The sequence below is a fragment of the Sarcophilus harrisii genome, chromosome 1, assembly GCF_902635505.1.
Source record: "Sarcophilus harrisii chromosome 1, mSarHar1.11, whole genome shotgun sequence".
In the NCBI taxonomy this organism is placed as follows: domain Eukaryota; kingdom Metazoa; phylum Chordata; class Mammalia; order Dasyuromorphia; family Dasyuridae; genus Sarcophilus; species Sarcophilus harrisii.
In genome coordinates this window covers 706,058,707-706,073,586 of record NC_045426.1, presented here as the reverse complement: position 1 = coordinate 706,073,586, position 14,880 = coordinate 706,058,707, and the positions used below count along the sequence as shown (strand labels likewise).

The 14,880-nt window shown below is 52.1% G+C and overlaps 1 protein-coding gene across 3 annotated transcripts in view; it reads right to left on the bottom strand.

The window, feature by feature from the left end:
* EMID1 (EMI domain containing 1) overlaps window positions 1-11,062 on the bottom strand; it is a 60,314-nt gene extending 49,252 nt beyond the window's left edge. For all 3 annotated transcript variants that reach the window (XM_031948846.1, XM_031948845.1, XM_031948847.1), the window contains exon 1: window positions 10,274-11,062. In XM_031948846.1, the coding sequence (XP_031804706.1) occupies window positions 10,274-10,992 (719 nt within the window). In that variant the 5' untranslated portion in view covers window positions 10,993-11,062. The remainder of the gene's footprint in view (window positions 1-10,273) is intronic.
* Window positions 11,063-14,880: the final 3,818 nt, after the last annotated feature.

The window sequence follows — 14,880 nt, the reverse complement described above, 5'->3', positions numbered from 1 at the left end:
GAGAAACATTTCTCCCATCTTTCTTTCTGTAATTAAAATCATACCCACTGTGCTGCCCAAGCTGCGGCTTCCTTGTTTATTTTCTGGTGAGCCAGGCTTGGTTTGTGATCTAGGGCCCAGGGCACAGCCCGGCCCGTCTGGCTGGGGATTTCCAATGCCTCGACCTCCTGGAGGCCAGGAGGCAGGAGGCAGACGCTAAAGCCGTGGGCTGGGCCAGATTTGCTGGCTCCATAACCAGAGAGCCCTCAGAGGTCATCTGGCTCAGCCCTTTCTGTAAAATGAAACCTAAGGAGGGAAGAGCTTCAAACATTCGTTCAAACTCCTGAATGGGGAGTGAGTATCGGAGGTGGAATTTAAACTCAGATCCTGCAACTCCCATTTCCATGCTCTCCTGATCCCAACAGAGTTTCACATGATGGTCAGTCTGGGAGTATCCCAGGGGCCAAGATGGATCCAGTTCAAACCTCTATTCTGGCATTTACCAATGGGGGATGGAGGTCAACTGAGCCTCAGTTTCCCCATCTGCAAAAGAGAGATAACTGTAGGGGGTGGGAACTCTGAAGAAGTCTACTTGAAACAGGGATACTTACAACAAGGTGTTAACTCAGTGGGACTGATGAGATGATGGTTCTCTAGTTCCCATATATACTTAGTACTTAGCATGGTGATGTCATGGTTCTCTAGTTCACACATGCTCAGTCTGCTGAAATGATGTCATTGTAATAGGGTATTTAAGGGCTGAGAGAACTGGGGACAGTCAGTCAGAGTGAGCAGACTGTGAAGGAGCCAATAAAGACTAGACTATTCCCGACCTGCCCTCGTGGTGATTGAGGCCCGTCCGGAGGACCTCGAGGAAGCCGGCCCAGACATTACCGCTAACAATCTCTGTGCTCTCACCTTTATTCTCACTGGAAATCAGTTATTCTGAAGTTCTCTTATCCTGAACCAAGTAATCAATCAATGAGCAATTATTAAGCACCTACTATGTGCCAACCACTGTGCTAAGTAGTTTAGGCATAATAATAATAATTAGGCAAATAACCTAATAATAATAATAATAATACGCAAATAAATAAATCATAATAAATAAATAGGGAATATCTAATAATAAATAATAATAAGGCAATAATAAAATAATAAATAGGGAATAATAAAAAGGCAAAAAACCCTCCCTAAACTAGTAACTGCCCGCAGGAAGCTGATGCTTTAGTAGCTAAAAAAAGATGCACATGAGGCAGGAAGTACAAATATCCAGGGAATTGGCGAACGCAGCCCGAGCAGCCGGGGAACCAAGAAGGGCCTAGACTGTGAGCTTCGTGTAGGTGAGGGCGGTCAGGTTTTTGTGTTTGTAGCCCCTGGTCTCAGTAGAGAACTTGACATGTTAAAAAATTTCCCATTCATTCATTTATTCATTCATTTGCTCATTCATTCACTGAAGCAGGCAGCACTTAGGAGCTGAGTCCCAAAGGCAACTGGGGACTACAAGAACCGGACGTGAGGAGGGATGGTGTTCCAGGCTGGGGGGGGGGGGGGCAGACGGGACAAAGACATGGAGATGGGAGATGGCAAATCAGATAGCAAGGAGCCGCATGTGGTTGGAGCAGAAAAAGGCAGGCAAGGGTCACAAGGACCTCAAAGGAAGGAAGCATCGATTAGGGACCAACCGTGCTGAGCGCTTTACAAATACTACCCCATTTGAGCCTCACTGCAATAGTGGGAGGCTCAGGCGCTGTTGCTGTTCCATTTTTAGAGTGGAGGAAACAGAAGCAAGCAGGAAAAATCGTGACTTGCTCAGCGTCACACAGCTAGTAAATGTCTGAGGCGGAATTTGAACTCAGCTCTTCCTGACTATCCGCTGTGGCGCCACCTAGTTACTTAGCTGGTATTGGTATTCTGTACATTTTGTAAATGACTTAGTAGATGTTTCTATTTCCTCCCAGTGTTCAGGGCATTTCTCCCCTGTAGAGGATAAACTTCTTTTTTTTCATTTCATTTCATTTTTGACTTTGCCCAACACCCAGCACAGGGCTTGGACTTAATAAGTGCTCATTACATGAATAATCATCCTATTGGCCCCCCCAGCTAGACTGTAAGCTTCTGTGGGGGCAGGAAGCCCTGCTTTACTCAGGGTCTAGATCTAGGAAGGGTCTCAGAAGTCAGCAAGCCCAACCTCCCCATTTTACAGAGGAAGAAACTGAGTCCCAGGGATGTCTGGCTCCAGAGCCAGGGCTGTTTCCATCTATCAGATCCTACCAGATGCCTTAAGGGAGCACAGAAAATGTTAGGCCATTTTCCAGAGAGAGCCTGGCATAGAGCACAGGACCCCCAAGTCCCGAAGATGCTCCCAGTGGCATCTAACTTCCCTGCCGGGCTCCAGGGGCTGATAGAGCATGGGGGTGGGTGTACATTTCTGGCTTCGGAAGCTTTTGAGAAGAAGGAGTTTTATAGGCTTTTGGGAAGAGATTCATAGGCTTTTGAGGAGAGATTTATAGGCTTTTGAGAAGAAGGGGTTTACAGACTTTTGAGAAGAGGTTCATCCCCTGTCCATGATGATATTTTTTTAAAAGTTTACTAAAGAATTGCTTTATTAAGACAAAAATGAATATAACTACACCATAAAATAACAAGACATTTAAAGAGCTTTTGAGGAGAAGGGCTTCCTAGACTTTTGAGAAGGGGTCCATAAGCTGCAGCAGGCTGCTAGGGCGGCCCGTGACCTAAAACAAATGGAGCCCCAGATCGGATGCTCCCGAGTTCATAGACTTGGGGCTGGAAGGGACCTCTGAGGCCTGGCCCATGCCTTCATTTTACAGATGACGAGGTGAAGCGCTGAGAGGTTGAGGGAATTGCTGTCGGAGGTAAGCAGGGAGGAGGTTTAGAGGCAGGCTAGGAAGCCTTTTTTTCCCTGTGAGTTATCAGCACTCCCTCCCTCCTGGACATGAGGAGCCCCGTCTGTCTCGGAAGCAGACGGCTGACACGAACAGATGTGTCGAAGCTGTAGCAATGGCTGGAGGTGGGGCAACCCGGATGTTCCTAGACATCCTGTCCATAAAGTAGCATCTGCTTCTCCCCCGGAGAGCCGGGGAGCTCGACTTGGTCTTGCCTCCGACCCTCTGATGTCGGTTCCTGTGACCCAGATCTGGGCACCTTGGTACCCCCCGTCCCTCCCTCGAGCCAGGGCTGGAGGAGACGCCGAGTGAGGTAGTGTCTCACAGAGCCTCGCTTCTGGACACAGGGAGAGCCTTTGGGGATGGGCCAGGGCATAGAGCCCCCTTGGAGGGGGGAGAGGGGGGAGAAGGGGGAGGATTGTTTGCAGTTAAGCGGACAGGGACCAGGCTGGGCCACATGAAGGTGGCAAGAGCTTCTCCGCCAGTCGGGGCCCCTTTCTCAGGGCCTCAGCTCCCGCTCCCGCACCAGAGGCGAGCGACGGTGGATGACAGGACTGGAAGGACCAGTCGGCCTGGTATCCACGAGCCACCTGGCAGGCCTCCCGCCCGCCTCCCCTGGAACGACTGGCACATGGGATTTTGGCAAGGGAAGACCTGTTTCTCCTGGGACCCTTGGGAATGGGATCCCTACAGAGGCCTGGCCCAGGGCTGAGATCTGGAACAGAGATATGAGCTAAGAGTAGAGGGAGACAGCCAACAGGGCCAGGGGCCAAGGCCCATTATGAGAAAGGGACGAGAGACGGAGAAGCCGAGCGCGAGCTTGGGGGGGTGGGAGGACAGACCCATGCTGCCCATCGGCAGAGCATCGGAACTGACCCAAGAGGTCACCTGGTCCAAGTTCTTAATTTACAGAGCAGGAGCGAGGTCCAGAGAGGTTGAAGAATTTGTTCAATGTCACATGGCTCAGAAGAGGCCGGAAATCCAGGTCCCTTTTTTACTATTCTCGGCTAACTCAGAGTCAGAGGTTGGAGAAAGGGTGTAGCCCAGACAAAGAAGTGGAGTCACAGGCTGGCCTCACCCTTGCCCATGCCCCAACTGGCAAAAATGTTCTGGGGAGCAGTGACCCCTCCTTCTTGGTGGCAGACAGAGGGCTCTCCCTGACCTGCCTCCTTACCCAGTTCCCAGAGGCTCCCGGGGGAGAAGGAAGTGACCCTCTTGGACTATAAGTCGGGATACCTAGAATCCTCTCCCTGCCTCCCAGGCCGGGTAAAGTGACTTCTCTCGGATCTCACTCTCAAATGGGGCCAAGGAGCCTGCCCACCCTCAAAGGGTTTCCGTGAAGACCCCGGAGATCAACAATGACAGTAAACAGCCTATTTGCTCTCGAGTGCAAGGGGAGAGGGCCCCGGGTCTCTGGGCATCCCGCATTCAGGAATGGGAGCCACATTTTAGGGAAGGCATTGGAGGAATCACATTTTTATGGGTTTAGAGCTAGAAGGAAGGTCAGTAGTCAAACTCCCTCATTTTACATTTGGGGAAACTGAGGCCCAGGGAATGGAACTGACTTGGCCAAGTCACTCATGATAAAGGTGGGGTTGGAACAACATTCTCTTACCCCCAACCCCCAATTTCTACCCTAGCACATTCGGATGTCAATTGTCCCCCCATCCAGGGATCTGTATCCATAAGTCTGGAGGAAAAAAGATTGGGGGGGAGGGAACATGGCCCATCTTTCTAGTCCTTTGTAGAGCTGTCACTCGGGAGAAGGATGAGCTTTGTTCTGGGCTAAAAGTTGGTCCTAATCTTTGAAAGAAGCGGGAAAGAGGCAGGTTTGGGCTTGAAGTTTAGGAAAAGATTGCCCAAGAACAAAAGCCGTCCCAAAGGCCGCCTCTGGAGATGGGAGATCCTGCCTCACTGGAAGTGTCCAGGCCCAGACCGGATGCCCACTTGTCCCTCGCCTCGTGGTGCAGATCCCTCTGGGCTGTGGCTTGAGGGGCTGCTTCTGAGGTGGCTTCCATCTCAGAAATACCCATGAGTGTTTCTGCAAGGGATAGAGACCCAGAAAGTCCCAAAGAGGCCATATTGGAAGGCCCAAGTGGGCAGTTAAGACTGCAGCGGGTCAAGCTCGCAGGGCTCGGTGGGCAGCTCCCTCCCTGCTCCCAGGGTTCTCGGCTCCCACTGGCATTCGTTCGGGTCCTGCCCACGGGGGTCCTGGCACTCCCGGGGGTCCGAGACCTACTGTTATGGCTCTCACATTCCCTGCATATTCCTGGGCCAGGGGGCAAGGCCCCTCTGGGCTGCTGGAGCTGCTCCCAGGCCTCCCCCTCCCCTTGTACAAAGCTTCTTTTATCCCCCTTATCGCACCAGCCAACAGAACCTTGGGGCCCCGGGATGGGTGTGGGAGGGGCCGGAAGAGGGGGGTGGGAGGTGGAGGCAAAGGACCCCACGCTGCTCTCTGCACTTAGAAAACGAGGCCTTTCGGATGTTCGTCTGGAGGTGGAAGAAGGGGATGATGGGCCATTCCTCTGAACGGGCCAGCCTGGGAATGCCAGCCTCTGACAGTGAACCACTGAAACTCAAGCTCTTCTCCAGGGAAAAGGGAGCTGGCTGAGAGCAGTGGAGGAGACCGAAAAGAATAATAGCTAATGTTTCTATAACGTCCGCCGTAAGCCAAGCACTGCGCCGAGTGGTTTACCATATTACCTCATCTGATTCTCACAAGACACGTCCTATTATTACTCCTTGAGTGAAAAGAGCATTGGGTTCTGGGTTCAAATCCTCCCTCTGCCACTTACTAGCTGTGGGACCTTAGCCCAAATACTCATTTTCTATAAGCCTCAGTTTCCCCACATGTAAAATAAAATATATATTTTTTTAACAGAGCTTCATTTCATCTTAGCCTCATAATAAACAGCTCCGTGGCTAGGTATGACCCCATTTTCCAACAGAGACAGAAGTTAATTTACTTGCCCAACATCAGTATCAGAAATAAGATGTAAACTCAAATCTATCCTTAGGGTCCATTTTTTTTTTTTTTGTCAAAAACCAAAACGGAGGGGCCGAGGCCTGTGGATAGTTAAGCAATGGATTTAGCAGCATGGAGCTGCCTTGTTTCAGGTCGACGGGTCATGTTCCAACTTGACCCCCAGAAAACCATCCCCCCAGACTGAACAAAGCATCCAGATATCCATCAGATGGCTAATTACCCCCTGCCACCCGTGGTTGTTTCCCACAGAGATATTCACATTGGAGAAGCTCTTCTAACTCACAAATGAAGGGACTGGACTCATTGACTTCTAGTGTTCCTTCCAGATGTATATCCCATGACTGGCCTTGGACTTCCCATCTGTAAAATGGGGGTACTGTGTTTCTACTTGTCTCACAGACTGTAATGAAAGGACTCTGAAAGTTGAGAGACCAAGGGATATAAAAAAAAAAAAAAAAAAAAAAAAGCAAAAACCATTCTGAATCATAGCCGCAATGACCAGAGGTGACCTGAGAGGCCATCAAGTCACTTTAGAACTGAGGAAACTGAGGCAGTGAGTGATTTGCCCCTACTGGGAAGTGTCAGAGGCAGGATCTGAATGCAGATCCTCTCACTCCCCTGGAAATCATTTGAGTCATTTAATGGCTGTGGGCCTCAGTCTATGGGAAAGGACTAGACCGCCTTAACGGTCCCTTTTGCTGATTATTTATAAGCCAAGGCCTACATTGAGCTTTAGCTCTGACTTGGTCACTCGCTATGTGACTTTGACCAATTCACCTCCCTCCATTTGGCCTCAGTTTGCTCCTCTGGGAAAAAAGAAGGTGGGATGAGAAGCCCTTGATGGCCTTCCCAGCTCTGAAGTGTGATCGTGTACATGCTCTCGGCATCATCTATCCTTCCTGTCCAGAAGGAGGCCCGTGCCCCCCTCACACCACATGGGGTAGACAGAAACCCCGGGGCCTCTGTCATACATCCCCGTCCTTCCCATGACCACTCATTCCTCCTCCCCCTCAGACCTCCCTGTTCCCTCCGTCTCTAACAGATCTTAGGGAGGGGGCCCCTGCCTACTTGCAAGGGAAAGGCCTTCCTTTGAAAAGAAGAAGAGAATAGAATCTGTGGGGGGTAGGAGGGCCAGGGCCGGACTCTTTGACTAGGGGATGAAAAAGCCGGGAGGAGGGTCAGCCTCATTGTCTAGGTGGCTGGAAGGGGCCCCTTGAGAGGGGAGAGCAGGTGAGAGGCATGGAGATGCTGGAGATAAAGAAGCGGGGCCAGAGATCTCAGAGGGATTATCTTCCCCCCCTCTCCGGGCCACAGGGCAAGAGGCACAGCGCCGTTCTCCCATCGGCTTTCCTTGGGGAAGGGAGCACGGGCTTCGGGCCAAAACGCCGGCAAAGTGGTCCTAGCTTCAATAAAATAACTGCTTCTCAGGGACTGCCTCCATTTAGGCTAATGGCCTCAGATCACACTGGGCTCCATGGGAAGAGTCCTGGCTCTCTCATGCAAAAGACCTGTATTCAGATCCTAACTCTGCCACCTAAGCCTTGATTTCCTCAGCTGTAAACTGAGAAGCTCGGCCTCAATCATCTCTCAGATCCCTTTCAGCTTCGCAGTTTCGTGAGAACCTGGGGTCTGCTTAGGGCTCTCCGGCCCGATTCAAGTTGGAATCCTGGCGGACAAAAGACAAGATACTGGTTCCCAGGGGCCTTATGGGCTGGGGAGCACTTGGCTCCCCTGAGGGAAAGGGCTTTGAATCTGGGGTCATCTGTCTCACCTCCCGGCTCAATCCCCACGTCAGCATGGGAAAAGTGGAGTAGCCGATCAGCTGGGATTTTCAGAGGCCTCCCTCGCACCCCCACTCTTGAAAAGGCCTCTCGAATCTGACTTGTGGGAAAGTTGTTTGTCCCGGTGTCCTGGCTCATTGAAGATAGGTTATTCTTTCCCAATTGGTAAAGTCCCAGAACTAGACTTGAAGCACATCAAAGGCTGGCAAGTGCAATGACTTCATTTTACAGATGAAGGAACCAAGTCTCAGGGAGGTGGAGGGGCTTGGCTTGCCCGAGGTCCTACGGATTTCTCGGCGGCCTGGTCCTTTAATTGGAGACGCAGCATTCCCTCTACTGTACTATCCTGCCTCATTCTGTCCGACCCTTAAAACCCGGTCGTCATCCCTTCCCTCTCCCGATCCCGAGATTTCTGTAATTGTGGAACCATTTAGAACTGAGAGGAACCTTGAAATTCAGAGTCTGATCATTTTACAAAAAAAGGAAACTGAGGCTAGAGATGGGAAGGGACTTTCCTGGGGTCATCCAACAACAGGGATAGGACTGTCCTTCATTCTATAAGCATTTTATCTGAGGCAGGTTGTAAGTACTATGCTTTGGGGAGGAAACCTTATCCAGTTGCCTAGGGTCACAAAAGGTTAATCTTTTAGGTCCCTTTCTATGCAGCCTCTGAGAATCCGGGGTCTGGTTAGGGCCCCCAGCTGGATTCGAGATGGAATCCCGGCCGACAAAAGACAAATTACCAGTTCCCAGGGAGTGTCAGAACCCAGGTCTTTCAGACCCCAAGCCTCTAACCACTAGTCCACACTGCCCGTGTCCATATAGATTCGTTATTTCTATTCTTTAATCCATGCTGACTCTTTGGGCCACCTTGGTTCTGTACTGTAGCCTCTTACAGTGAAGAGAATTCAGGTCCAAAGTATTTTTTTTAAAACACCCTCACACATTTACACATTAGTAATTTTTTAAAATACCGCCTTATGTGTTAGTAATTTTTAAAACACCTCCATATATGTACATGTTAGTAATTAAAAAAAAATCCCAGAACTCCATACATGTTAATAGTTTTTTAAAAACACCTCCACACATGTACATGTCAGTAATTTTTAAAACATCTCCATACATGTACATGTTCATCATTTTTTAAAAATTCCACAACTCCATATATGTTAATTAAAAAAAAAACAACTTCACGCATGTACATGTTCGTAATGTTAAAACCATCCCACAACTCCACACATGTTCATAATATTTAAAAACAACTCCACGCCGTCCACGACCGTAATTTGTTAACGCCACCACAAACTTATTTAAAAGTGCAGCTATCTATCGGGAGGCTGTACCGTGCAATGGTAAGAGCCCTGAACTGAAGTCAGGGACTCAAGTTCACCTCCCGGTTCAGCTGTGAACATCTCGTGGGAGCTTAGACAAATCAGCCAACTTCTCGGGGAGGGAGTTTCCTCTTGTCTCAAATGAGAGGTTTGGACTAGATGACCTTTAATTGTCTGTTCTATTTCTAAATCTAGAATGCGAGTCACATAAAGGCTGGAGGCTAAGTGGGCAGCTAAGAAATAGAGGCTGGCCACAGGCTTTAGAATCCCTTCCTGGCATCTATCAAGGAGGCAAAGAAAATGGGGGGGGGGTGATTCTGGTCAGTCAGGGAAGGCGCTTAATTACTCCCCCCCTTTGCCTCTCCCATCCCCCCCCCAACTTGACTCCCAGTGATGACTGGCTGGGAGAAGAGGGGGTTATACTAAGGGGAGTCAGAAAACCGGGGTTTGCTTCCAGCCTCTGTTAGATCTTGTTCCTGCCGGTCCCTCAAGAGAAGAACTAGGGGCATCGGATTAGACGTTTCCAAAGTTCTGGCTAAGCTCTTATGACCCCTGACCTCCGGTCCTGTTGCCATTTCTCTGCAGAAGAAATCCCTCCGTCCAAGGTTTAAAATAATAGCACACTCCCGGGGGAGGGGGGCCCGAAGGGAAGGTTCAGGGGCCTCGCAAGGGGAGGAGGGAGCCGAAAGGACCCAGGGGAGGTGGCCTGGCGGGGAGGTCACTACCAGACATTTCCCACGATGCAGGGAGCAGCGAGAGAGCTGCAGGCAGGGGCCGCTCCGGCCCCCTTCCCTCCTACTTTCAGGAGAACTGACCCATTTCGGGGCCTCCCCCCCTCCCAGTCTGGGTCGGAGCCCCTCCGGATCCTATGTCTGCGCCTCTGGGTGGGGGGGCTCACCTTCTCCCGGCAGCACCCGCCCAACGCCCCCGTCCCCCGGGCTCCTACTTTTGGAACAGCCGGCGGGAGTCTGGGAGCGCGGAGAGCGGCGGCCCGTGGGCCCGAGTGACAAGGAGGGTCACTTTAACCCGGTCCCTGCCGGAGCATCACCCCCCTGCCCATTTAGCAGGGGGAGGGGAGGGCCTTTCTTTTCTCCCGGAGGGCAGCGGAAGGCGGGGGGATGTCCAGCCCCGAGTCTCCGGAGTCCCCGCCGTTTGTCTCAGGGGGGGCTGCCTGGGCTCCCCTCCCCGCGCGGGCTCCTTCCGTTCTCACGCTCCAGCTGCATCCCCGGGAGAGCGGGGGGCGCGGGGCTGTCCCTCCGGGGCAGGGGAGGGGGGGGGCGGCTTTACCTGCGGCGCGAGAGCTGGGCGGCTCCCCCGAAGCTCCAGGAGGTGCCGTGGCCCCCGGGGAGCAGGGCGCAGAGGCAGAGCAGCGCCCAGCGGCGCGCGGCCGCCCCCGGGCCGGGCCGCCGCCGCCCGCTCCTCATGGTGCCCGTGGCCGTGCCCGCGCGGGGGGCGTCGGGGGGGGGGCGCGGGAGGCAGAGCGAGCGTCCTCCGGCCGCGCGGCCCCGCTGCCCTCCTGCCCAGCCTCCCTTCGCCGCCGGCCTGGCTCCCCGCCTCGCTCGCAGCCTCAGCCCCTTCCTCTCCCCCGGACGTGGCCCGATTTCATCTTCCCAGCCCCCCGGAGCCCGGAGGGGGCGGGCAGCTCCGGGGGGAGGGGACGGGCGGGGGGACGGCCCCCTCGGCACTGCCCACCCCCGCCCCCCAGCGCCGCCGGGGCCGCCCCAACCCGGAAGGGGAGCTCCGAGGGGCGGCCGCCTCCCGGGCCCGGGGGTGGGGGATGGCACGGGCGGGGGGGGGGACCCCCGCGGCGCGCGGAGTGGGGGCGGGGCCTTGGCGGCCCCGGAGAGCCGAGACCAGAGGGCGCTCGGGGCTGGGAGGAGCCGCGCGCATCCCCCGTGCTCCCACTTTACTCCGGAGGAAACTGAGGCTCGGGGAGGAACCTCCCGTCCCGCAGGGCGCGGCCCCCTGGGAACTTTTCCCAGACTCTGGATCTGGACCCGCCACATCCTCTCCTCTGTCGCCCGCCCGGCCTGTTGCAGATGAGTAAACTGAGGCCTCGAGAGGGTCGGTGAGGGTCTCTAGGAACAGAACGGAGAACTGAACCCACGAAATTGGACCCTGGGGCAAGGGAGGATTCAGAGGAGGAAACCGGAGCAGAGATTTAGGGCTGGCGGGAAAGCACAACGCCCTCGTTTTATAGCGGGGGAAACTGAGGCACAGGCAGATGAAATGATTTACCCCGGATCACACAGCTAGGAAATGTGAGGGCCGGGGTTTGAAGGCAGATTTTCCCTGCTCCAAGCGCTTTCCACTGTCCCTGCGTTCTGCCAGGTCCTCTGATTCTATCCCTGCCTCTCTGGGCCCGAGTTTCCTGTTTTGCCCTTCGGTTGGATTAAGAGATATTAGCGGTCCCCGTTGTTCTAGAGCTAAGTCCCGGGTACTTTTCGGACATTTCCCTCCAGGGTCTGCAAGGGGGAAGGGGAGGGCTCCGACCTCCCGCTCCCCCCGGAGCTAATTCAGAGCAAGCTGAACCTCTGGAGCAGATCTGACCGGCAGGCTCTCCTACCTTTCCCCCATCATCCAAATACTGGCGGATAAAATGAATGTTTTCTGCCCTGGAAAGCCCAAAGACAAGGTCAGCAGGGAGTGATCTGCTTCTTCCCCCCCTCCCCCCCCCCACACTCCCCAGGTCCTTGGCAAATAGCATTTCTCTAGTGAACGACGCATACTTGTAATCTCACAGTAATCCTGGGATGGCGTTACTATTATTACCCCCATTTTGCAGATGAGAAAACTGAGGCAGAAGCGCAGTAAGCCTCTGAGAATAGAGATTAGAACTGGGATCTTCCTTAAAGAGAGATTATGGAAGGGAGCAGCGGCAGCTCAGCCCGACCAGGCTGAGATAGGACTTTTTTGTTTTCCTTTCGAGGGGCCGCCTGTCCCCCTATGCATCCCGGTGCTCCTCCCCGTATCTTTCCGGGTTGTCTTCTTCAAACCCCCCTCCTGCAAGGCTCGGCTGCAGCCCTCCTCCTTCTGTATTTAGTCTGCGGCTCCCCGTGTGTGTTCCCCACCCGCACGCTCGCACGCGTCCAGACTCATCATATATTGCCTTGTATGGCTCGTTATCGTCTCACATGTATATACTTCCCCTCCCGGCCGATCCCCCTTCTCCGCGGATCCTTGGACCCAGCAGGCGCAGAGTAAATGTTTGGTGATTGATTGATCCGGGAGCTTTTCCTTAGGCTGCCTGCAAACACAGCCCTCTCTCCGCAGGGTGAGCAAGGATCCCAATCCCAGGTCCCTCCTTGTTGCTCCGGCAGATCCCCCTGTCACAGCTGGGAGAGAGCTTAGAATATAGACGTGGAAGGGCCTTAGAACAGGGAATGTCAGAGCCAGGAAAGGCCTTAGAATGGGATAACAGAACCGGGAAGGGCCTCAGAACAGGGGATGTCAGAACTGGGAGGGATCTGAGAACAAGGATGTCAGGGCAGAGAATGTTACAACTAGTAGGGACCATCCCTAACCTATCCCACACTCAGTTTGCAACTGGAGCCTTAGGGAGCCCAGACCCAGATCAAGCCCATCATTCCCTGCCCATCTTCATGAAGCCGCCATATTGTTTCCTTCCTTCTTCCCACCTTTCCCACTAACTCTGAGGACAGAAAACGAGTCAAGTTCCCTGGTTAGATTGTAAGGGAGCTGAAGGGAGGGACCGTCTTGCTTGCTCGTAGTTGTATCCCAGCACGGCACTCGAGGCCTTCTTTCCCATTTCTTTCCACAGAACATCAGAGAAAGCCCTGAAGTGGGGTCTCAGGACCGAGAACATTAGGAGTGACAAGGGCTTTGCAACGAAGGCTGTAGAAGCTGACGAGAACCTCAGGCTGAACCCCACTGCCAGGTGAAGCCACAGGACAGGATGTGAGAGTGGTGAGCCCAGAGGCTGATGGGCTGGCTGTTGTCCTACATTCTCCAAGAGGACCGAATGACATCACTCTGTGGGGCCGGAGTGCAGCGGGTCTGGCTGGCTGATCAGAGCAACGTGAGCTCAGAGTGCTCGGCCACAGATCGGGCACAAAGCGTCCACGTGAACATTTGGAGCGAAGATGTCCCTGGATCTGTGTGTCTCGTGTTTATCTTGAGCTACTGCACTTCTGCTTTGCTCATAAACGCAGCGCCTTCTCTGATGTGGGTCCACCATAATGAGTCTCCCATGTCTCAAATCCATCCCAAAATTCTTCAGAGAGACCTTGGGGGTGTCCTTGTATGTTTCTTCTGATCACCTTGCCCTGCGTGAGTTTTCCGTAAAATAATTTTTTAGGCGAAGATCTGTTTGGCCTTCAAACAATATGGCGAGAAAGCTCCATCGGAGCTGTGCTCTCTGCAGTACCATTTGAATGCTGGGTAGTTTAGTTCAAGAAAGGACCTCAGTGTCCGGTACCTTATACTTCCAGGAGATCTTCAAGATCTTTTTTTGCTGAGGTACTTGGGGTTAAGTGACTTGCCCAGGGTCACACAGCCAGGAATTGTTAAGTGTCTGAGACCAGATTTGAACTCAGGTCCCCCTGACTTCAGTCAGGGCTGGTGCTCTATCCACTGCACCACCTCGCTGCCCCCACTTCAGGATCTTCTTAAAACAATTCAAATGGAAGCGACTCAGTTTCCTGGCGTGGCACTGGTAGACTGTCCAGGTTTCACAGCCACACAGCCACAAGATCGACATAATAACTCTAGATCTTCAGTTTGGGAGGCAGCCTAATACCTCCCTTCTCCCACACTTTCCTTCAGAGCCTCCCAAACACTGAGCTCGCTCTGATAGTGTATCCTTTATGTAGACATCCCTGGAAAGTATGTTACAAAGATAAAAGCGATTTGTTCACAGTATTCAAAACTCCTCCATTTCCTGTCACTGACAGTTCCATGTATGGATGGTGCGATGCTGACGGGTGGAAAACCTATTTTTGGTGTTAACTGTTAGGTCCAAATTAGAACAAGCAGCAGAGAATCAATCCATATTTTCTTGCACTTTTTCATATCAAAAAAAAAAAAAGAGAGAGAGAGAGAAAGAAGAAGAATGTATCAAGTACACAAAATCATCTGCAAACAAAAAGTTACGTAGCTGCTCTCCCTCCACTTTAGTCTTGGCTTGTAGCTTTTTCAAGTTAGTTTACCATGAGGGAAGTAGCTGACCCAACCAAAAGACCACTAGTTAGTTACTACTAACTTATTAGTTAGTTAATTAACAAGTCACAAAGATGGTGGAATTGGTACTACAACTTAGGTAGGGGATGATACCAATATAATGGAAAACATCTCAAACCTCATTAATACCAGAAGCAGAGGAGGGAGAAGAGAGGAGGGAGAAGTGAATGGGGAAGGGAAAGAGGGACTAAAGGTCAAAGGCATCCTCTGAGAGGACAGAAAGAGTGGACTTTTGCAGCGCCATCAGTGATCATTTCTTTTTCCTTTCGCAATCAACTCAAAGAGACAGAGATCATCAAGTTTTGCTCTCTTCTCCTGTTCTTCTTCCTCTTTCTTCTCCTCCTTCTGCTCCGCATATTTTGATCATGAAAATTCATGTGGTAGAACTACATGCTCCCTTAGAGGCTGTCTTACAACAGAATGACACTAATTCATATATCAGAGGATCACAAATTTTGAGCTGGAAGGGACCTTAGGGACCAGTGAGTCCATTTTATAGTTTAGAAAATGAAGGTGCAGAGTTATTAAATGACCTCCCTGAGATCCTACAGCTGGTAAACATTTTAGGCAGAATTTGAATTGTAGTCTTTCCCGTTCCAAGACTAGCATTCTGTCCTCAACATCACCAGTTTCCTCAAAACCATTCAGAATTCTTTTAGAAGATGTAACAACAGAAATAATCCCGTTCTCTAATC